This window comes from Oncorhynchus keta, chromosome 30, assembly GCF_023373465.1.
Source record: "Oncorhynchus keta strain PuntledgeMale-10-30-2019 chromosome 30, Oket_V2, whole genome shotgun sequence".
Taxonomy (NCBI): Eukaryota; Metazoa; Chordata; class Actinopteri; order Salmoniformes; family Salmonidae; genus Oncorhynchus; species Oncorhynchus keta.
Genome location: NC_068450.1, coordinates 14979213 through 15004770, shown reverse-complemented (window position 1 = coordinate 15004770; position 25558 = coordinate 14979213). Strand labels below are relative to the sequence as shown.

The 25558-nt window shown below is 45.4% G+C and overlaps 1 protein-coding gene across 1 annotated transcript in view; it reads left to right on the top strand.

Moving 5' to 3' along the window:
• Positions 1-11253: 11253 nt before the first annotated feature.
• The window catches only part of LOC127913922 (ephrin-B1-like), a 167872-nt gene continuing 153567 nt past the window's right edge, over positions 11254-25558 (top strand). The window contains exon 1 of the mRNA XM_052487802.1: positions 11254-12356. Within this exon, the coding sequence (XP_052343762.1) occupies positions 12238-12356 (119 nt within the window). The 5' untranslated portion in view covers positions 11254-12237. The remainder of the gene's footprint in view (positions 12357-25558) is intronic.

Sequence of the window (25558 nt, the reverse complement as noted above, 5' to 3'; positions counted from 1 at the left end):
CATGAGTGATGTGATCTATGTAGGCAGTTTGCATTGTTTGAAAATAAACCATTTTAGTATATTTAACCATAGCTATTCATCACCACAAGGGGGTGGTGTCTCCTCAGAAATGAGAGGACCCTATTCCCTACACGACTTCTGGCCAGAGCCCCATGCACTCTGCTATAAGGTGCCATTTTGCCTTTGTAAGTGTAAAAAGCTGGTGTGTTTCTGTTAATGGGTTGATCAGCCTGTTTTGCCTTTTAAGTGTATGTGCCAAGCTACTCAACAGTGTAGATTCACAAACAGAAAATCAAAAGCACTACTTCCTTCCCACGTTTGATATTCTAACTACTGTATCATTCCATGTTGCTCTCCCATCTTTCTACATCGTGCTACTCCTGTGTTTGTCAATCTCCTACCTACAGTTACAAGTTATGCACAGCACAGCTCCCCCATGCTGGGAGCTATCCGTTTATGTCTGTTGAGAGGGTGGGGGGCGATGGAGTCGATGGCTGTTATCATGAAAGAGAGTCTGGCAGGAGATGAAAGCCTGCGGAGGCCTCTATATTAGACAGAGCTGAAGAGAACCTCAGATCAATGGCTGCTCGTTTAGAATGGTGCAGGGAACGAGGGAAGGGGTGAATGAAAGAGGGATGAAGGGAATCATTCAGCCCAATTCACTAGGACTGCTACCTGTGATCTGGTGAAGGGTGCAGGGAAGGGAAGGGAAGGAAAGGAAAGAGGGATGAAGGGAATCATTCAGCCCAATTCACTACGACTGCTACCTGTGATCTGGTGAATGGTGCAGGGAATGAAAGGAAAGAGGGATGAAGGGAATCATTCAGCCCAATTCACTACGACTGCTACCTGTGATCTGGTGAAGGGTGCAGGGAAGGAAAGAGGGATGAAGGGAAGGGATCCCATTTATACGCTACTTGTCTGAAGGATCTGGAGAGGTCTATCCTCACATCAGAGCTAGTCATCCCTCCTTTCAGAAAGTACCACTGTGTAGGGAAACTTAAATGGTTCCTTTCTCAGCCCTGAACTTTCTCAAACACGTGATCCCTGTCACGGACCTTCTCTAGTGCGTGTACATCTATAATCAGTCTCACGGACCTTCTCTAGTGTGTGTACATCTATAATCAGTCTCACTGCCCTGCTCTAGTGTGTGTACGTCTATAATCAGTCTCACTGCCCTGCTCTAGTGTGTGTACGTCTATAATCAGTCTCACTGCCCTGCTCTAGTGTGTGTACGTCTATAATCAGTCTCACTGCCCTGCTCTGGTGTGTGTACTTCTAATCAGTCTCACTGCCCTGCTCTAGTGTGTGTACATCTATAATCAGTCTCACTGCCATGCTCTGGTGTGTGTACTTCTAATCAGTCTCACTGCCCTGCTCTGGTGTGTGTACGTCTATAATCAGTCTCACTGCCCTGCTCTAGTGTGTGTACGTCTATAATCAGTCTCACTGCCCTGCTCTGGTGTGTGTACGTCTATAATCAGTCTCACTGCCCTGCTCTGGTGTGTGTACTTCTAATCAGTCTCACTGCCCTGCTCTAGTGTGTGTACATCTATAATCAGTCTCACTGCCATGCTCTGGTGTGTGTACTTCTAATCAGTCTCACTGCCCTGCTATAGTGTGTGTACGTCTATAATCAGTCTCACTGCCCTGCTCTGGTGTGTGTACGTCTATAATCAGTCTCACTGCCATGCTCTGGTAGGTGTTGACAGGGTCAGGGCTGAGGGGTTAAATCCCAGCCTGGCAGTTCTTCCAGCTGCAGAGGCCAGAGATATGGTGTATATTTACTCCTGATAACCCCATGGGCCCCCCGCTGCATACCAAATGGAACCCTGTTCCCTATTTAGTGCACTACTTTTGACCCAGGGCCCAAAGGCACTATATAGGTCAGGAGTGCCATTTGGGGGACACACCTTCAGACCAGAAATCTGAAGCCTGGTCAGTGGACTTCAGCCTGACAGTTACTCTCTGTTCTATTCCCGGAAATAACAGTTCAATGTGCATCACTTTCTGTAATGTCATGGATTTACAATCATTTAGGGTTTATAACAAAGCCTGTAACATTTGGTCTGTAGGCTGCACCTGAAAGGGTTAAATCCATAGGATTCTAATTCCCTGGTTAAATCATTGCTGAAGTAATCAGTTGTAATCTCGCTGGTGTTGTCAGGGCAGAGAAAATAGAATAATCATTCACTAGTCTCTCTGGCCTCAGACAGGCAGGCAGACAGGTATGGAAAGTAGCTTTATAATGCTAAATGACTTAAATGTCAAATGTAATGTCATTTTATAACAATAAAAACATTAGAACAAGCATAAAGATCTCTTGCGGATTAGAAAATTAAAACTCTGTGGATCAGCGCAGACATGGAGGTGAAAGTTACATCTAAGAATCAATGCATTTCTGTTCATTGTAGAGAGAGGTGGTTTTACTGAGTCTGAAGACAAGCAGGAAGAGGTCAGGGATTCCACTTATGTCTGTTCTTAGAAAATCCCACTGGGGAAACATGTGGTGTGTTCAGTCCACTCCTGACGGCCTGTCGTTATCCCCTGTGTTAACGGAGAGCTAGAGCGATGGGAGGTGGTGAATGACTGACTGTTTGTCGTTATCCCCTGTGTTAACGGAGAGCGATGGGAGGTGGTGAATGACTGACTGTTTGTCGTTATCCCCTGTGTTAACGGAGAGCTAGAGCGATGGGAGGTGGTGAATGACTGACTGCCTGTCATTGTCCCCTGTGTTAACGGAGAGCTAGAGCGATGGGAGGTGGTGAATGACTGACTGTTTGTCATTGTCCCCTGTGTTAACGGAGAGCTAGAGCGATGGAGGGTGGTGAATGACTGACTGTTTGTCGTTATCCCCTGTGTTAACGGAGAGCTAGAGCGATGGGAGGTGGTGAATGACTGACTGTTTGTCATTGTCCCCTGTGTTAACGGAGAGCTAGAGCGATGGGAGGTGGTGAATGACTGACTGTTTGTCGTTATCCCCTGTGTTAACGGAGAGCTAGAGCGATGGGAGGTGGTGAATGACTGACTGCCTGTCATTGTCCCCTGTGTTAACGGAGAGCTAGAGCGATGGGAGGTGGTGAATGACTGACTGTTTGTCATTGTCCCCTGTGTTAACGGAGAGCTAGAGCGATGGAGGGTGGTGAATGACTGACTGTTTGTCATTGTCCCCTGTGTTAACGGAGAGCTAGAGCGATGGAGGGTGGTGAATGACTGACTGTTTGTCATTGTCCCCTGTGTTAACGGAGAGCTAGAGCGATGGAGTGTGGTGAATGACTGACTGCCTGTCATTGTCCCCTGTGTTAACGGAGAGCTAGAGCGATGGAAGGTGTGGTGAATGACTGACTGCCTGTCATTGTCCCCTGTGTTAACGGAGAGCTAGAGCGGCAGGTGTGGTAAATGACTGACTGCCTGTCATTGTCCCCTGTGTTAACGGAGAGCTAGAGCGGCAGGTGTGGTGAATGACTGACTGAACTAGTGATAGAGATGTTGTAGTTGGTAAATGAGTGAAACTGGCATTAGCCACTTGTCTCCTCCCTGTGTGAGGCTGGCAGAGAGACTAGTGTGTGGATGCATCCTGTCACCAGAACAGGCCTAGGTGAGATTTTAAGTCCAGGAGAGGCTTAGGTGAAGCACAGGGGGTAGAGGTCAGGGCTTGAACTATGGTCAGACCCCCCTACACACACAGGGGAGGGGGAGGAGTTGACCCAGGGCATGTGGGAGTGGAGGAGGACAGGAGGGTCAGGTCACAGCTTGGATATAGGTTCCTCTCAGAGAACTGCGGCTTTGTGTAGAGCACTGGTGGGCAAACTGTTTGGCTTGAGGGCTTTCAGAATTCAACAGAGGACTACACAGATTTGTTTTTGACTGATTTGTTTGTCAAAATCAGTTTGCGGGTCATAAAAAGTGCCGTTATTTGAAAATATATAGGTCAATTATAATTTATCTAAATATATAGGTCAATTATAATTGATCTAAATATATAGGTCAATTATAATTGATCTAAATATGTAGGTCAATTATAATTTATCTAAATATATAGGTCAATTATAATTTATCTAAATATGTAGGTCAATTATAATTTAAATGAATATATAGGTCTATTATAATTTATCTAAATATATAGGTCAATTATAATTGATCTAAATATATAGGTCAATTATAATTGATCTAAATATGTAGGTCAATTATAATTTATCTAAATATATAGGTAAATTATAATTGATCTAAATATGTAGGTCAATTATAATTTATCTAAATATATAGGTCAATTATAATTTATCTAAATATGTAGGTGAATTATAATTTAAATGAATATATAGGTCTATTATAATTTATCTAAATATATAGTTAAATTATAATTGATCTAAATATGTAGGTCCATTATAATTTAAATGAATATATAGGTCAATTATAATTGATCTAAATATGTAGGTCCATTATAATTTAAATGAATATATAGGTCAATTATAATTTATCTAAATATATAGGTCAATTATAATTGATCTAAATATGTAGGTCCATTATAATTTCAATGAATATATAGGTCAATTATAATTTATCTAAATATGTAGGTCCATTATAATTTAAATGAATATATAGGTCAATTATAATTGATCTAAATATGTAGGTCCATTATAATTTAAATGAATATATAGGTCAATTATAATTTATCTAAATATGTAGGTCCATTATAATTTAAATGAATATATAGGTCAATTATAATTGATCTTAATATGTAGGTCCATTATAATTTAAATGAATATATAGGTCAATTATAATTGATCTAAATATGTAGGTGCATTATAATTTAAATGAATATATAGGTCAATTATAATTGATCTAAATATGTAGGTCCATTATAATTTAAATGAATATATAGGTCAATTATAATTTATCTAAATATATAGGTCCATTATAATTTAAATGAATATATAGGTCAATTTTAATTTATCTAAATATATAGGTCCATCATAATTTAAATGAATATATAGGTCAATTATAATTGATCTAAATATGTAGGTCAATTATAATTTATCTAAATATATAGGTCAATTATAATTGATCTAAATATGTAGGTCAATTATAATTGATCTAAATATGTAGGTCAATTATAATTTAAATGAATATATAGGTCCATTATAATTTATCTAAATATATAGGTCAATTATAATTGATCTAAATATGTAGGTACATTATAATTTAAATGAATATATAGGTCCATTATAATTTATCTAAATATATAGGTCAATTATAATTGATCTAAATATGTAGGTACATTATAATTTAAATGAATATATAGGTCAATTATAATTTATCTAAATATATAGGTCAATTATAATTGATCTAAATATGTAGGTCCATTATAACTTAAATGAATATATAGGTCAATTATAATTGATCTAAATATGTAGGTCCATTATAATTTAAATGAATATATAGGTCAATTATAATTGATCTAAATATGTAGGTCCATTATAATTTAAATGAATATATATGTCAATTATAATTGATCTAAATATGTAGGTCCATTATAATTTAAATGAATATATAGGTCAATTATAATTGATCTAAATATGTAGGTCCATTATAATTTAAATGAATATATAGGTCAATTATAATTGATCTAAATATGTAGGTCCATTATAATTTATCTAAATATATAGGTCCATTATAATTTAAATGAACATATAGGTCAATTTTAATTTATCTAAATATATAGGTCCATTATAATTTAAATGAATATATAGGTCAATTATAATTGATCTAAATATGTAGGTCCATTATAATTTAAATGAATATATAGGTCAATTATAATTTATTTAAATATATAGGTCCATTATAATTTAAATGAATATATAGGTCAATTATAATTTATCTAAATATGTAGGTCCATTATAATTTAAATGAATATATAGGTCAATTATAATTTATCTAAATATATAGGCCCATTATAATTTAAATGAATATATAGGTCAATTTGAATTTATATCAATATGTAGGTCCATTAAAATGTAAATGAATATATAGGTCCATTATAATGGATACTTTATGTCTAGTTGTAGACATTTAAGTGTGACCTGGAGTTAATAAAGTTATTTGAAGCTAAGAGAGCCCTTGAAATCTTTTGCTTCTTATTAAAACCTCCCATTTAGAGTCCCTGGGTGTGTTTTGTGTTCTGTCCCGGTGTGACATCAGTGAGAATGGCAGTGACAGTGACACGTTAATCAAGGGACTCAGGACTGTGACCTGACAGCTGATGGGAACAAGTGGGTTCAGACAGCTACGATACCGCTCTGTCTGTCTCTCCGACACACACACACCCCTCTGTCTCCCGCTGAAACCTCTCTGTCTGTCTGTCTCTCCGACACACACACACCCCTCTGTCTCCTGCTGAAACCTCTCTGTCTGTCTGTCTGTCTCTCCGACACACACACACCCCTCTGTCTCCTGCTGAAACCTCTCTGTCTGTCTGTCTCTCCGACACACACACACCCCTCTGTCTCCCGCTGAAACCTCTCTGTCTGTCTGTCTGTCTGTCTGTCTGTCTGTCTGTCTGTCTGTCTGTCTGTCTGTCTGTCTGTCTGTCTGTCTGTCTGTCTCTCCGACACACACACACCCCTCTGTCTCCTGCTGAAACCTCTCTGTCTGTCTGTCTCTCCGACACACACACACCCCTCTGTCTCCCGCTGAAACCTCTCTGTCTGTCTGTCTGTCTGTCTCTCCGACACACACACACCCCTCTGTCTCCTGCTGAAACCTCTCTGTCTGTCTCTCCGACACACACTGTCTCCCGCTGAAACCTCTGTCTGTCTGTCTGTCTGTCTGTCTGTCTGTCTGTCTGTCTGTCTCTCCGAACCCTGTCTCCTGCTGAAACCTCTGTCTCTCTCTGTCTGAAACCTCTCTGTCTGTCTGTCTCTCCGACACACACACACCCCTCTGTCTCCTGCTGAAACCTCTCTCTCTGTCTGTCTCTGTCTCTCTCTCGCACTCTCACTCACTAACCCCAATCTAAAATGTGAGTGTGACCAATCAACAGACAGTAGCTTGAGTGAATTAGTGACAGACAGCAGTAGCCTGAGTGACCTAACGACAGACAGTAAGTAGCCCGAGTGACCTAACGACAGACAATAGGTTGAGTTAGAGTCTTCCTCTAGAACGGGATTAGTCCTTCAGGCCAGGAAGCCATCAAAGGAAGGACATTCGTTTCTGTAAAACACATTGATCTGAGATCAGATAGAGAGGAGGCTGTCTGATTCATTTCCTACAGCAAATATGTTTCGGTCATTTTTTTGAGGTCGGTATCTTAGTTTGCTCTGACTCAGTAAAATGAGAAGGATACTTCCTGAAGCAATGAGTGAGTCTGTGAGAGAGGAACACGTCTGGGCAGGAATCAGACTTCTTCTGAAGAGGAAGTGGTTTTATTTGACTCTTATTGTGGCTGTGGTGAAATTAAAGCTGAATGAATCACCGTAGCAACCATTTCAGAGCCTCAACCCCAGGATAACAACTGTGTGTCTGTGTGTGTTCCTCTCCAGTTGTTAATGTGTGTGTGGTATTGATTGCAACTAGAAGGGGGGTGAGTCACAAGTCGGCCATGTCCTACCCATTATCTTCTCCTCTAGATAACGAGGGGTTGACCATTTGATCCTCCGCATTTCGAGAGGCTCCACTCACCCGTCCGTCTGGCTCTCCTGTCTGATGAAGGCCATTGTTGTCGAAACGGCAAGCTTTAACCAAGTAGTAAGAGTTGCTAACCAAGAGTTTTTAATATTGAGTGATTCTCTCAGGCTACTTTTCCTGATGTTAATGTCATTTTTGGCTGCACCTCTTGAAGCGATCTGTCTACTCCAGTCCTGAGCAGAATGATGATTAGCAAACGACTTTCTACAACACATCTTGTATTGCACAAACCAATATGACTACGCGCAGCGTTGCAATGTGCAGAACAGTGCATTACCTGTAAGGCATCAATCAGCCTTCTATACAGGCTAAGGAGACTGGACAGTGACAGCAAGGAACTAGAATATCTTCACTCTGGTACTGCTGACCTCATGCCTTGGCCACTTCTTGGCAGTGATGATTAAATCAAATGTATTTATATAGCCCTTCTTACAACAGCTGTTATCTCAAAGTGCTGTACAGAAACCCAGCCTAAAACCCCAAGCAGCAAGCAATGCAGGTGTAGAAGCCCGGTGGCTAGGAAAAACTCCCTAGAAAGGCCGAAACCTAGAGAGGAACCAGGCTCTGAGGGGTGGCCAGTCCTCTTCTGGCTGTGCCGGGTGGAGATTATAACAGAACATGGCCAAGATGTTCAATTGTTCATAAATGACCAGCATGGTCAAGTAATAGTAATCACAGTGAACAGGTCAGGGTTCCATAGCCGCAGGTAGAACAAACAGTTGAAACTGGAGTAGCAGCATGGCCAGGTGGACTGGGGACAATGAGGAGTCATCATGCCAGGTAGTCCTGAGGCATGGTCTTAGGGCTCATGTCCTGATGTCATAGTTTCAGTGTTAATGAGTGCTATCTGACTGTTAATGAGTGTTGGGGAACCGCAGACTTCAGTCTCAGGGTGTAGCACCATGTTTCTGATCATGTAGAATGTGGACCAGGTCTGTGTCCCGAACTTCAGCCTATTCCCTTCATAGAGCGCTTCATTTGACCAGAGGCCAAAGGGAATTAGGAACAACGGGGTGTCGTTGGAGACACATCCAGTGGTCAACAGAGTGCCGATGGGGACACATCCAGTGGTCAACAGGATGTCGTTGGGGACACATCCAGTGGTCAACAGAGTGCCGATGGGGACACATCCAGTGGTCAACAGAGTGCCGATGGGGACACATCCAGTGGTCAACAGGATGTCGTTGGGGACACATCCAGTGGTCAACAGAGTGCCGATGGGGACACATCCAGTGGTCAACAGGGTGTCAATCCAGTGGTCAACAGGGTGTCGTTGGGGACACATCCAGTGGTCAACAGGGTGTCGTTGGGGACACATCCAGTGGTCAACAGTGTGTCGTTGGGGACACATCCAGTGGTCAACAGGATGTCGTTGGGGACACATCCAGTGGTCAACAGTGTCGTCACATCCAGTGGTGGGGACACATCCAGTGGTCAACAGGATGTCGTTGGGGACACATCCAGTGGTCAACAGGGTGTCGTTGGGGACACATCCAGTGGTCAACAGGGTGTCGTTGGGGACACATCCAGTGGTCAACAGGGTGTCGTTGGGGACACATCCAGTGGTCAACAGGGTGTCGTTGGGGACACATCCAGTGGTCAACAGGATGTCGTTGGGGACACATCCAGTGGTCAACAGGGTGTCGTTGGGGACACATCCAGTGGTCAACAGTCAGTGGTCAACAGAGTGCCGTTGGGGACAGTGGTCAACAGTGTCGTTGGGGACACATCCAGTGGTCAACAGGGTGTCGTTGGGGACACATCCAGTGGTCAACAGTGTCACACATCCAGTGGTCAACAGTGTGTCGTTGGGGACACATCCAGTGGTCAACAGGATGTCGTCCAGTGGGGACACATCCAGTGGTCAACAGGGTGTCGTTGGGGACACATCCAGTGGTCAACAGGGTGTCGTTGGGGACACATCCAGTGGTCACATCAGTGGTCAACAGGATGTCGTTGGGGACACATCCAGTGGTCAACAGGGTGGGGACACATCCAGTGGTCAACAGTGGTCAACAGGATGTCGTTGGGGACACATCCAGTGGTCAACAGGGTGTCGTGGTCAACAGGGGACACATCCAGTGGTCAACAGGGTCAACAGGGTGTCGTTGGGGACACATCCAGTGGTCAACAGAGTGCCGATGGGGACACATCCAGTGGTCAACAGGGTGTCGTTGGGGACACATCCAGTGGTCAACAGGGTGTCGTTGGGGACACATCCAGTGGTCAACAGGGTGCCGATGGGGACACATCCAGTGGTCAACAGGATGTCGTTGGGGACACATCCAGTGGTCAACAGGGTGTCGTTGGGGACACATCCAGTGGTCAACAGGGTGCCGTTGGGGACACATCCAGTGGTCAACAGGGTGTCGTTGGGGACACATCCAGTGGTCAACAGGGTGTCGTTGGGGACACATCCAGTGGTCAACAGGGTGCCGATGGGGACACATCCAGTGGTCAACAGGGTGTCGTTGGGGACACATCCAGTGGTCAACAGGGTGCCGATGGGGACACATCCAGTGGTCAACAGGGTGTCGTTGGGGACACATCCAGTGGTCAACAGGGTGCCGATGGGGACACATCCAGTGGTCAACAGGGTGTCGTTGGGGACACATCCAGTGGTCAACAGGGTGTCGTTGGGGACACATCCAGTGGTCAACTGTCCTCTTGTTCCAGCCCTGTTGTGAATTTGATTTGCCCCTCTGTAGAAGACCTACAATACAAATATATGGACTCTAGCTCCAGTATGCAATGACTAATTCCCCAAACATATGATCATGTACCTGTAAATGCCTGCTATCTTTCTGCTCTTAGGTTAGTCTGTTGTCTCCTGGTGATCTATTGATTGATATCCCCTCAACCGTTAGGGGGCAATGTTGATTATACAAATGCACCAGCACAAACCTATAGTGAACACACACACACAGGAGGCACAGATATGGACATGATCAATTAAGTGTCTAGCATTTTGTCCTCAACATCAATGGATCATCAACTACATTCAGCCGAAGACCCATTTATTTCTTGAGTGGATGGGAAGGAGGCCGAACATAATTACAAATAATTAGCAGACTGCAAATTGACCACAAAAAAACACAAACCGATATATTTGACTAAAACATCATTTCAAACCTTGCTTACATTTGTATATGATCACATAAACGTATGAATACTTTGGAACAGATAGTTTGTTTCTCAGAAAACTTGGGGGGCTGCAGACCACCAGTTGGGGAACACTGTCCTACTGTGTATAACAATAGGGTCCCGTGAAGTTAGACTGATGCTTAGACTGATTCAGAGGATCAATTCACACCACTCTTTTTTAATAAACATGCTTGAGATAGCCTAAAGATTTTTAAATAATTGTAATTCTACAAATGTTTCTCTATGTAATTTCTAATGGATAAGTCATTGCATTCGCCAACATGTTTACTTTTGCCATGTTCACACATATTTATTTTAAAGGGGAGAGTTTTAAATGGCTTTCAGGGCAATGAACTGTAGTAATGGACCGGAACACACACTCACATCGATGCCCGAGTTCCGGACCGAGCTATCTGATTGGTGGCGGCGGATGATATGGTGGGCTGTCTACCGCGCGCCCGGGCATCAGGTTACGGTTTAGCTCAAGGAGAGGCGCAAAGCGGGGGACGTCTGGTTCCAAGCAGTGAACGAGAGAGAGACAGAGGAGGGAGAGAGAGCAAGTCCTGACCCGTGGTAGACTAGACCACTTCTAACTATGAGTCCCTCGTCTACCAGCCTACTGTACAATAAATAACTCTAGACTTAGGGACAAAGAGGACACTGCTAAAGCCCGGCCTACTGCTGCGTGGTGGGCATCCGGGCAGTGCATGCACGAATACATGCTCCAGCTCAATTGGACCTCTCACATGTTCTGTCTAGGACGAATAGGAAATATTCACTACATTAAGTCACAGCAGTTCCCCTGCTCTGGGGGAAGAGAGGAGAAGGGTGGGATGAGGAGAAAAGACGGATAAAGTGTGTTCTGACGGGAGTTCTGACTGATGGATGCGTGTTGTCATCTATTCTATGAAGTAAAGCGACAGATACGGAGAGCGTTGCTGGGAGATGGTATTCACCTGACAAAGACATCGGCCGTTCGGCTACCCTCCTGACCGCAGTACTAGCCTGCAGAGAAACCTCGATATAGGTTACCTGATCTAACGAGGAACCGGATCGTTGTGACATTAGTGACACATACGCGAAGAAAGAACTTCCCCCGTTTCTCAGCTGCAAGTCAACGGTATCACTTTGGCTTTCATCCCGCCTTGAACCTCTTAAAAACCGTAATTTAGAGCCAACCGCTGTTGACACGAGCGCTTTGCGGACGGTTCAACCAAGGACAGTAGAGGTTTGAACGGGGATCTGAAGACACGTCGGACAGAGAGACATGCATCTAACATCGACCTCATATGCACCCGACTGACAAACACACAAGCCACAGAAGAAAGCGGTAGATAGCGGCTACTGCACCGCCACGCGCACGGCGGGTCCGGTGCTCTCCCCGGCTCACTCTGTCTCCCGGTTGAGAGAATGGCAGGGGTCGCGTGTTGGAAATGTTACCTCTGGATCTTAATTGTCGTGTTTTGGTCGACGTTACCTTCTGACGCCAAATCACTGGAAACGATCATGTGGAGCACTCAGAATGCCAAGTAAGTGTCATATTTAAAGTCAATAGAGTGTCAGATTTAGCAAATTCGCTTTGTGTGTGGAGAAGGGGAAGTTAAAAACTGTCTTCAAATTTGCTCTTTTCCAATGATGATGACACATCAAGTTGGCACCCATGACACGCATTGGCCTGAACTACATGTCTTACCCAAAGTTGTGTCTTGAGATTGGAGGTGAATGTAGGCCTAGTCTACATGTCAGAAATGCGATCAGAAGGCAGACCAATATGTTACGGATAGCATTGTGTATTTGGCACATTCCTGAAAGCTAGGATGGGCCTGGAGAAATGTAACCACTCTCAAATTCATAGTCAGAGCTATGGATGCAAGGACTGACTATCCATTATATAAAAATGATAGTTTAAACCATGTTTTGAGTCTTGTTTACTTTGTTTACAAACATTGGCGTAGAAGTAAAACAAGCGTAGGCTATATGTTGTGTCCTGATGGGGACCGACAGCGGAACTAAACTCAGGATGCATTTACAAGTTATATTCTTCAAGAATCAATGGAAATGAAGATAGCTAGACTGGCTAGTGGAATTTAGTATTTTCAAATATTGCATGTCACATATATTGGACCCAGGCTAGTAAAAATTGCAGTCTACTAACCCCGCTGGCTAGTGCCGAAAACACATCAATTCCATCCCTGTTTTACATTAAAAAGAATAATATGGCAACTAAGGATGATATCTTTAAGACAGCGGTATTCAACGGGGGTACTTCAGGAAAATAGCCTATATGTTTTAATTTAAATGTGTTTTTTTTAATGAATATTGCTGGCAACAACATAGTAAACGAATTTTGAATTGTATAGCCTACATACAGTAGAAAAGAGGAGAATATCTTCTTTCTAATGATGTCAACTCAATTTCTCAACTCCCAATATTAGCAAATTACACCCACTTTGGCCCACAGCCATACAGACGCACCCGCTACCAGTGAGTAAGGCAAGTAACCCTGACTTTCTTTAACCAGCTAAACAGCTGCATTTGGCGAGTGTGTTTGGAGTTACCTTTGTAGCTAATAGGCTGTTAGTTTACACTTCCTCTGCCAATTATAATGTAGGAGGTAAAAATAATGAAAAACTATCCACAAAATATATTCTTTTAAAATGCTGATTACTTCTCCTTTCCTTTTCATTCACCTGATGATAAGACATTCATTATTTCTTTTTAGCTAATGTATGATGGAGGTTCCTCTGTCACCGGTTGGTCTGGGAGGGGGTCCCTGGGCAATAAAGGGTAGAACACCCCTTCTTTTAAGCTATAACAGCGTCACTGTGTGTATTTTCCTCTCCAGCACTCCAGTTTATGGTAGAATGAACAGCGCGCGCAGGCAGCGGAACGAGAAGAGGAAAAAAAGCCACCGGCGAACGGGTGGCAAGTGTCAAGGTGTACTGTAGGTTAGCTTCCAACTCGCGTAATTCACTCAAGGAAATAAAATGTCTCCCCAGTTAGTCTCGAACTCTGAACATGCCCTGGCGAGAGAGAAAGCCTTGCCTGTGCATGCGCTGAGCAAGCTTTGGCTGCCTGCGCGCACACTTTCCTAATTATAGTTTCAGAGAGCCATCTCGAGGCTACTGGCAGTAAAATAACGTGTTCCGGTAATATTTATCAGTCAGACTGAGTCTCTCTCTTTACACCGACAGCACATGGCCTGTGTATTGAAATACTTTTCTGCAGCTTTTGGTAAAATGCGCAAATCAAATATATTTATAAAGCACGTTTTACATCGGCAGATGTCACAAACTGCTATACAGAAGTACAAAGAAGTACAATGTATTAATTGTTAACATCACAGGTTCAAGATTTAGCGTGATTGGCAATGCACCAGCATGACACTGTGCATTTTTATGACCACCAAGGTCAATTGATCAGTGAAGTCTGGTCTTTGGTTAGTGGGTCAGTTTCACTAACTGACCTCTACTCTGGCTGACCTCTACTATGGCTGACCTCTACTCTGGTTGACCTCTACTCTGGTTGATCTCTACTCTGGCTGACCTCTACTCTGACTGACCTCTACTCTGACTGACCTCTACTCTGGTTGACCTCTACTCTGACTGACCTCTACTCTGCTGACCTCTACTCTGACCTCTACTCTGGCTGACCTCTACTCTGGCTGACCTCTACTCTGACTGACCTCTACTCTGACTGACCTCTACTCTGACTGACCTCTACTCTAGCTGACCTCTACTCTGGCTGACCTCTACTCTGCGTTCATTATGAATGGGTCAGTATCACTCTCTACTCTGGTTGACCTCTACTCTGACTGACCTCTGGACTGACCTCTACTCTGACTGACCTCTACTCTAGCTGACCTCTACTCTGGCTGACCTGGCTGACCACTCGTTCATTATGTCAATGGGTCAGTATCACTAACTGACCTCTACTCTGGCTGACCTCTACTATGGCTGACCTGACTGACCTCTACTCTGCTGACTCTACTCTGGCTGACCTCTACTCTGGCTGACCTCTACTCTGGTTGACTGGACTGACCTCTACTCTGACTGACCTCTACTCTGACTGACCTCTACTCTAGCTGACCTCTACTCTGGCTGACCTCTACTCTGGCTGACCACTAGCGTTCATTATGTCAATGGGTCAGTATCACTAACTGACCTCTACTCTGGCTGACCTCTACTCTGACTGACCTCTACTCTGACTGACCTCTACTCTGACTGACCTCTACTCTGGCTGACCTCTACTCTGGCTGACCACTCTCTTATGTCAATGGGTCTGACCTCTACTCTGGTTGACCTCTACTCTGACTGACCTCTACTCTGACTGACCTCTACTCTGGCTGACCTCTACTCTGACTGACCTCTACTCTGCTGACCTCTACTCTGGCTGACCTGGCTGACCTCTCTCTGGTTGATCTCTACTCTGACTGACCTCTACTCTGGCTGACCTCTACTCTGGCTGACCTCTACTCTGACTGACCTCTACTCTGGCTGACCTCTACTCTGGCTGACCTCTACTCTGGTTGATCTCTACTCTGGCTGACCTCTCTGACTGACCTGGCTGACCTCTACTCTGACTGACCTCTACTCTGACTGACCTCTACTCTGGCTGACCTCTACACTGGCTGACCTCTACTCTGGCTGACCTCTACTCTGACTGACCTCTACTCTGACTGACCTCTACTCTGGCTGACCTCTACTCTGACTGACCTCTACTCTGGCTGACCTCTACTCTGGCTGACCTCTACTCTGGCTGACCTCTACTCTGACTGACCTCTACTCTGACTGACCTCTACTCTGACTGACCTCTACTCTGACTGACCTCTACTCTGGCTGACCTCTACTCTGGCTGACCTCTACTCTGACTGACCTCTACTCTGGCTGACCTCTACTCTGGCTGACCTCTACTCTGGCTGACCTCTGACTGACCTCTACCCTGGCTGACCTCTACCCTGACTGACCTCTACTCTGGCTGACCTCTACTCTGACTGACCTCTACTCTGACTGACCTCTACTCTGACTGACCTCTACTCTGGCTGACCTCTACACTGGCTGACCTCTACTCTGGCTGACCTCTACTCTGACTGACCTCTACTCTGGCTGACCTCTACTCTGACTGACCTCTACTCTGACTGACCTCTACTCTGACTGACCTCTACTCTGGCTGACCTCTACACTGGCTGACCTCTACTCTGACTGACCTCTACTCTGGCTGACCTCTACTCTGGCTGACCTCTACTCTGGCTGACCTCTACTCTGGCTGACCTCTACTCTGGCTGACCTCTACTCTGACTGACCTCTACTCTGGCTGACCTCTACTCTGGCTGACCTCTACTCTGGCTGACCTCTACTCTGGCTGACCTCTACTCTGGCTGACCTCTACTCTGGCTGACCTCTACTCTGGCTGACTTCTAGCGTCCATTATGTCAAAGGCAGAGGGGCAGACGAACAAAACTCCTAATGTTCCTTTCGTCTATTTTCTATTTCTCACCTGACGGCCTATAAAGTTTCTCGTCCTCTCCATCCTCTCTCCTCGCCTCTCTCTGCTAACCTCCATAGATTACAGCTAATGGAATACATATGGAGAATGGACAGAGCATGCTGAATGCTCGGTTGACCATTGCCAAGCTGACATGTAGCAGGACACTTTGTGTCTCAAATGGCACCCTATTCCCTATATAGTGCACTACCCTATCTTGTGTTTATTAGGTGACTGAGCTGGTGCTTTTATACAATAGTCTTTATTTGTACAGCTGATTCCATTGAGATGAAACATCTCAGTCCTTCAGGGTGGGCTTCAATGCTCTACAATGGACTTATGTACACGAAGAGGAGATGCTAGGCTGCTCTGAGGGAGAGAAAGAGAGAATGTCATTTGGAAAATTGGGTAATGGTTGATCGATGAGATTCCAACCTTCAGTACATTCACTTAGTGCTGGCCAATATGGACAAAATGTAATTTCACAATACTTTTTACATTATGACAGTATTTTATGTTTTTGATTTGTAAAAGTTTTACATTTTCTTTATGAGTAGTGAGTGATCCTAGGGTGGCAACACATACATTCAAAATGATTTCAATGGTTCTTTCTCCATTCTGATTGTTTTATACTGTTCAATTCAACTTCAACATAAAAGTTGGTTTCATTTGAGATCGTTTCCACACTGCCACAAAGGGCTGCACGATATGGGCAAAAAATCTAGGCCTTATTTTTAACCAAATATTACAAATGCGATTTGACTTGCGATTTAGATGAAAACACTTGGGTGAACTGTAGGAATCATGGAAATAGAACGATGATTCTAATCCTATAGTTAGAAGGAACCCACCGGGGCACAGACGTCAATGTCAACTCAACATCTATTTCATGTTGGTTCAACGTCATTTCATTGAAATGAAGTGGAAACAACGTTGATTCAACCAATGTTCCTGATGGATAATAGCGGGCACACATTGAATACAGTTGTTTAACATGACAACAAATGAAACAGTCAGGGAGGCATTCATAGAATTAGGAATTAGAATACTAATAGGATCGGTATAGAAGTGTTATTGTGACAGGGTAAGAACCAAAGTGTTGATCAGTGTTTCCCAGGAGAGTGGGACACTCTAATCTTTGGCTACATTTTAAAGAACTCTAGTGATTTAAAAAAACACTTTTCCTGTTGAAAAGCAACCCAATATGGTGACCGGTGTATGGGTAAAGAGAGGGTGTATGGGAAAAGAGGGGGTGTATGGGTAAAGAGGGGGTGTATGGAAAGGAGGGGTTGTATGGGAAAAGAGGGGGTGTATGGGAAAAGAGGGGGTGTATGGGAAAAGAGGGGGGGTGTATGGGAAAAGAGGGGGTGTATGGGAAAAGAGGGGGTGTATGGGAAAAGAGGGGGTGTATGGGAAAAGAGGGGGTGTATGGGAAAAGAGGGGGTGTATGGGAAAAGAGGGGGTGTATGGAAAGCGAATCAGCTATTGTGCAGATTTGTTGCCACTCAAGACCATTATATTATATGTTATATTGCTAACCATCTATACTGAACTAAAATATAACCGCAACATGTTGTCACGTTCTGACCTTTATTTTCTTTGTTTTGTATTCATTATTTAGTATGGTCAGGGCGTGAGTTGGGGTGGGCAGTCTATGTTTTATTTTCTATGTTTTGTATTCATTATTTAGTATGGTCAGGGCGTGAGTTGGGGTGGGCAGTCTATGTTTTATTTTCTATGTTTTGTATTCATTATTTAGTATGGTCAGGGCGTGAGTTGGGGTGGGCAGTCTATGTTTTATTTTCTATGATTTGGGGATTTCTATGTTTCGGCCTAGTATGGTTCTCAATCAGAGGCAGGTATCATTAGTTGTCTCTGATTGAGAATCATGCTTAGGTAGCCTGGGTTGCACTGTTTGTTTGTGGGTGATTGTCTATGTTGATTACTTGTTTCAGTACAGTTCTCATTAGCTTCACGGTTGTTATTTCGGTTATTGTTTTTGTATAGTGTTTCAGTGTTTTCTTTATTAAAATTAATGATGAACACCAACCATGCCGCATTTTGGTCCTCCGATCCTTCTCGCCTCTCCTCTTCAGATGAAGAGGAGGACGACCGTGACACATGTAAAGTGTTGGTCCCATGTTCCATGAGCTAAAATAAAAGATCACAGAATTTTTCCATATGCACAAAAGCCTTATTTCACTAAAATTTTGTGCACAATTTTTTTTACATCCCTGTCAGTGAAGATTTCTCCTTTGCCAAGATAGTCCATCCACCTGACAGGTGTGGCATATCAACAAGCTGATTAAACAACATGGTACACATGTGCAGTGTTGTTTTGAGGGAGCGTGCAGTTTGCATGCTGACTGCAGGAATGTTCACCAGAGCTGTTGCCACATAATTAAATGCCAGTGGCCATGGTGGTGTAGGAGTTATGGTATGGGCAGGTGTAAGATCCACAGCAAAACAGACCCACAGCCATACAGACCCACAGCCATCCAGACCCACAGCCATGCAGACCCACAGCCATGCAGTCCCACAGCCATGCAGCCATACAGCCATACAGACCCACAGCCATACAGATCCACAGCCATACAGATCCACAGCCATACAGACCCACAGCCAAACAAACCCACAGCCATATAGACCCATAGCCATACAGCCATACAGATCCACATCCATACAGATCCACATCCATACAGATCCACATCCATACAGATCCACATCCATACAGATCCACATCCATACAGATCCACAGCCATACAGATCCACAGCCATACAGACCCACAGCCATATAGACCCACAGCCATACAGCCATACATACCCACAGCCATACAGATCCACAGCCATACAGCACCACAGCCATACAGACCCACAGCCATACAGCCATACAGACCCACAGCCATACAGACCCACAGCCATACAGACCCACAGCCATATAGACCCACAGCCATACAGCCATACATACCCACAGCCATACAGATCCACAGCCATACAGATCCACAGCCATACAGACCCACAGCCATACAGCCATACAGACCCACAGCCATACAGACCCACAGCCAAACAAACCCACAGCCATATAGACCCACAGCCATACAGCCATATAGATCCACAGCCATACAGCCATACAGATCCACAGCCATACAGATCCACAGCCATACAGCTATACAGACCCACAGCCAAACAAACCCACAGCCATATAGACCCACAGCCATACAGCCATACAGATCCACAGCCATACAGCCATACAGATCCACAGCCATACAGATCCACAGCCATACAGCCATACAGATCCACAGCCAAACAGACCCACAGCCATACAGCCATACAGATCCACAGCCATACAGCCATACAGACCCACAGACATACAGCCATACAGACCCACAGTCATACAGCCATACAGACCCACAGTCATACAGCCATACAGACCCACAGCCATACAGACCCACAGCCATACAGACCCACAGCCATACAGCTATACAGATCCACAGTCATACAGCCATACAGACCAAAAGCCATGCAGACCCACAGCCAAACAGACCTGTAGCCATACAGACCCACAGCCATACAGACCCACAGCCATACAGACCCACAGCCATACAGACCCACAGCCATACAGCCATAAAAGACCCACAGCCATACAGACCAAAAGCCATGCAGACCCACAGCCATACAGACCCACAGCCATAAAAGACCCACAGCCATACAGACCAAAAGCCATGCAGACCCACAGCCATACAGACCAAAAGCCATAAAAGACCAAAAGCCATGCAGACCCACAAACATACAGACCCACAGCCATACAGTCCCACAACCATACATACCCACAGCCATACACCCATACAGACCCACATTCATGCAGCGATGCAGACCCACAGCCATGCAGACCCACAGCCATACAGACCCACAGCCATACAGACCCACAGCCATACAGACCCACAGCCATACAGACCCACAGCCATACAAACCCACAGCCATCCAGACTCACAACCATGCAGGCATAAAGCCATACAGACACACAGCCATACAGCCAAACAGACCCATAGCCACACAGCCATATAGCCATGCAGCCAAACAGACCCATAGCCACACAGCCATACAGGCCCACAGCCATATAGCCATGCAGCCAAACAGACCCATAGCCACACAGCATTGCAGATTCACAGCCATACATCCATACAGACATGCATCCGCAGCCATAAAGCCATACAGCCACCCTGCAGGATAATTCATACCCACTTATTAGAACTTAGAAGGAGGGGTAGCCTGGTGGAACAGCCTGATCGCTGTGTTTACCTAGGGGAGGGGTAGCCTGGTGGAACAGCCTGATCGCTGTGTTTACCTAGGGAGGGGTAGCCTGGTGGAACAGCCTGATCGCTGTGTTTACCTAGGGAGGGGTAGCCTGGTGGAACAGCCTGATCGCTGTGTTTACCTAGGGGAGGGGTAGCCTGGTGGAACAGCCTGATCGCTGTGTTTACCTAGGGAGGGGTAGCCTGGTGGAACAGCCTGATCGCTGTGTTTACCTTAGGGGAGGGGTAGCCTGGTGGAACAGCCTGATCGCTGTGTTTACCTAGGGGAGGGGTAGCCTGGTGGAACAGCCTGATCGCTGTGTTTACCTAGGGAGGGGTAGCCTGGTGGAACAGCCTGATCGCTGTGTTTACCTAGGGGAGGGGTAGCCTGGTGGAACAGCCTGATCGCTGTGTTTACCTAGGGAGGGGTAGCCTGGTGGAACAGCCTGATCGCTGTGTTTACCTAGGGAGGGGTAGCCTGGTGGAACAGCCTGATCGCTGTGTTTACCTAGGGGAGGGGTAGCCTGGTGGAACAGCCTGATCGCTGTGTTTACCTAGGGTGTTTAGGGGTAGCCTGGTGGAACAGCCTGATCGCTGTGTTTACCTAGGGGAGGGGTAGCCTGGTGGAACAGCCTGATCGCTGTGTTTACCTAGGGGAGGGGTAGCCTGGTGGAACAGCCTGATCGCTGTGTTTACCTAGGGGAGGGGTAGCCTGGTGGAACAGCCTGATCGCTGTGTTTACCTAGGGGAGGGGTAGCCTGGTGGAACAGCCTGATCGCTGTGTTTACCTAGGGGAGGGGTAGCCTGGTGGAACAGCCTGATCGCTGTGTTTACCTAGGGGAGGGGTAGCCTGGTGGAACAGCCTGATCGCTGTGTTTACCTAGGGGAGGGGTAGCCTGGTGGAACAGCCTGATCGCTGTGTTTACCTAGGGAGGGGTAGCCTGGAACAGGATCGGTGTTTACCTAGGGGAGGGGTAGCCTGGTGGAACAGCCTGATCGCTGTGTTTACCTAGGGAGGGGTAGCCTGGTGGAACAGCCTGATCGCTGTGTTTACCTAGGGAGGGGTAGCCTGGTGGAACAGCCTGATCGCTGTGTTTACCTAGGGGAGGGGTAGCCTGGTGGAACAGCCTGATCGCTGTGTTTACCTAGGGAGGGGTAGCCTGGTGGAACAGCCTGATCGCTGTGTTTACCTAGGGAGGGGTAGCCTGGTGGAACAGCCTGATCGCTGTGTTTACCTAGGGGAGGGGTAGCCTGGTGGAACAGCCTGATCGCTGTGTTTACCTAGGGGAGGGGTAGCCTGGTGGAACAGCCTGATCGCTGTGTTTACCTAGGGGAGGGGTAGCCTGGTGGAACAGCCTGATTGCTGTGTTTACCTAGGGGAGGGGTAGCCTGGTGGAACAGCCTGATCGCTGTGTTTACCTAGGGGAGGGGTAGCCTGGTGGAACAGCCTGATCGCTGTGTTTACCTAGGGGAGGGGTAGCCTGGTGGAACAGCCTGATCGCTGTGTTTACCTAGGGGAGGGGTAGAGGAACCAAAATGGTTTTCTGTCTTACTGAAGTTGACTTAAGAGATATGAATATTGACAGAGCAATGTGTCAGCGTCTATAGCTGGTGTATAATACTGAGCATTTATTAAGAATCAAACATATTACCTCTCTTTTAGCTTCCACACAGAGTTCTCTATCTGTTTAGTATACCTGCAGTCTTCCTGCAGTATAGACTCACCAGACATAGTGACTGTACATCTATCTAGCTTCCTCAGCTAACATCCACTTCCTGACCGGCTGACAACACCAGCTGTTTACTGATCTTATTGTGGCTTTAAGCTTCTATTGGATACTGTTGGTTTAGGAAGTCGTTTCCCTATGGAATGGAGCACTATGAGAGAGACTGTTGGTTTAGGAAGTCGTTTCCCTGTGGAATGGAGCACTATGAGAGAGACTGTTGGTTTAGGAAGTCGTTTCCCTGTGGAATGGAGCACTATGAGAGAGACTGTTGGTTTAGGAAGTATTTTCCCTGTGGAATGCAGCACTATGAGAGAGACTGTTGGTTTAGGAAGTATTTTCCCTGTGGAATGCAGCACTATGAGAGAGACTGTTGGTTTAGGAAGTCGTTTCCCTGTGGAATGCAGCACCATGAGAGAGACTGTTGGTTTAGGAAGTATTTTCCCTATGGAATGGAGCACTATGAGAGAGACTGTTGGTTTAGGAAGTATTTTCCCTATGGAATGGAGCACTATGAGAGAGACTGTTGTTGGTTTTCCTGTGGAATGGAACTATGGCTTTTTTAGGAAGTTATGGAATGGAGCACTATGAGAGAGACTGTTGGTTTAGGAAGTATTTTCCCTATGGAATGGAGCACTATGAGAGAGACTGTTGGTTTTCCTTATGAATGGCTTTTCCCTGTGGAATGGAGCACTATGAGAGAGACTGTTGGTTTCAGAAGGCTTTTCCCTGTGGAATGGAGCACTATGAGAGAGACTGTTGGTTTCAGAAGGCTTTTCCCTGTGGAATGGAGCACTATGAGAGAGACTGTTGGTTTCAGAAGGCTTTTCCCTGTGGAATGGAGCACTATGAGAGAGACTGTTGGTTTCAGAAGTCGTTTCCCTGTGGAATGGAGCACTATGAGAGAGACTGTTAGTTTCAGAAGGCTTTTCCCTGTGGAATGGAGCACTATGAGAGAGACTGTTGGTTTAGGAAGTCGTTTCCCTGTGGAATGGAGCACTATGAGAGAGACTGTTGGTTTCAGAAGGCTTTTCCCTGTGGAATGGAGCACTATGAGAGAGACTGTTGGTTTCAGAAGGCTTTTCCTTATGGAATGGAGCACTATGAGAGAGACTGTTGGTTTAGGAAGGCTTTTCCCTGTGGAATGGAGCACTATGAGAGAGACTGTTGGTTTCAGAAGGCTTTTCCCTGTGGAATGGAGCACTATGAGAGAGACTGTTGGTTTAGGAAGTATTTTCCCTGTGGAATGGAGCACTATGAGAGAGACTGTTGGTTTAGGAAGTATTTTCCCTGTGGAATGGAGCACTATGAGAGAGACTGTTGGTTTAGGAAGTATTTTCCCTGTGGAATGGAGCACTATGAGAGAGACTGTTGGTTTAGGAAGTATTTTCCCCGTGGAATGGAGCACTATGAGAGAGACTGTTGGTTTAGGAAGTCGTTTCCCTATGGAATGGAGCACTATGAGAGAGACTGTTGGTTTCAGAAGGCTTTTCCCTGTGGAATGGAGCACTATGAGAGAGACTGTTGGTTTCAGAAGGCTTTTCCCTGTGGAATGGAGCACTATGAGAGAGACTGTTGGTTTCAGAAGGCTTTTCCCTGTGGAATGGAGCACTATGAGAGAGACTGTTGGTTTAGGAAGGCTTTTCCTTATGGAATGGAGCACTATGCTCACCCCCCTCTCTCTCTGTCTCTAACCCCCCCTCTCCCTCTCTCACCCCCCCTCTCTCTCAATCCCCCCTCTCTTTCTCTCCCTCTCACCTCCCCCTTTCACTCTCTCACCCCCCTCGCTCTTTCTTCCTGTGTCTCTGAGGAGTCAGTGTAAGTATGTCAGAGAGGCAGATGGACGGCTGCTGTAACAATCCTCCATTAATTATCTAACATCCTAATCCATCAGACTGGAGATATGGAGTACATTAGGACGACACACTACACACACTACACACTACACACACTACACACACACTTGAACAGTGGGACCATTAGTGGAGCATGGAAATAGCAGGAGACTTTACTACTATTAGGGGCAGAGAGGAAAACATTATAATTTTTCCATTAATATTTTTTCAGGAATTTTGTGTGTGCGCGTGTGAGTGTCAGTTATGAGTTGTGTGTGTGAGAGTTGTACGTTTGATATATCACAGGATTTCTTTGTCCATGGGAGACAGGACACACTGCCCAAAACCTATTGTTAACCTATTCCACCAGGCTCAGACGCGTCTATACAAACTATCAGCATGACCCATTCCCCTGCCCGACATACACACACACACACACACACACACACACACACACACACACACACACACACACACACACACACACACACACACACACACACACACACACACACACACACACACACACACACACACACACACACACACACACACACACACACACACACACAGTCTCCCATCCACTCGGTCAGTCACGGTGAGGAGAGGGAAGACAGGACTGATGGGAGTCCTGCTGTGACCATCCTTGTCTCAGCCCAACGCCCAGCCAAAGGCATGCTGGGTAAAGCTCTCTGCTCAGCTCCGTGTGACAGCTGTGACTGACACCTTAATCGCTGCTCTCTGGGAGGCCTAACTCACACACACACACGCACACGCACACACGCACAAACACACACACACGCACACAGCCCTGCATTCTCTCTCGTACCTTGGAAACCTGAAAGAGACAACTCCACACATATCTACAGATTTCTGTCTCCTGTTGTCTTTTCTAGCTCTCTTTTCTTTTCCAGAAGAGAATAGAACCATTTCCTCTGTATTTCTTGCTATTGAGAAACATTAGTAATGGAAAAAAGGGGAGTTCATGCTACATGTATGGAATTGTGTGTGAATTGAGTGTCCGGACCGTGGGATAAGGGGCTGTAAGCCAGCGGGATTTGTGTCTATCTAATTGAATTAGTTTGATTGCTAGTGTGATTGATGGAGTCAGATGTTGTGTGTGTGTGTGTTTTGTCTGGTTTATAATTCCTGCTCCACGGGACACAGACCAGTCACATACAACAGGAACCAGCAATCAATCAACTAGCTTCTGGAAAGACTCAGAGGAATTTATTGTGTGTGTGTGTGTGTGTGTGTGTGTGTGTGTGTGTGTGTGTGTGTGTGTGTGTGTGTGTGTGTGTTTAGACCCATCCATCAGACAATGGAAAGCCAACAATGACATCAGATAGGGAACTACAGCTAAATGTAATCTGGTCTAATGTCCTGCTAAACACAG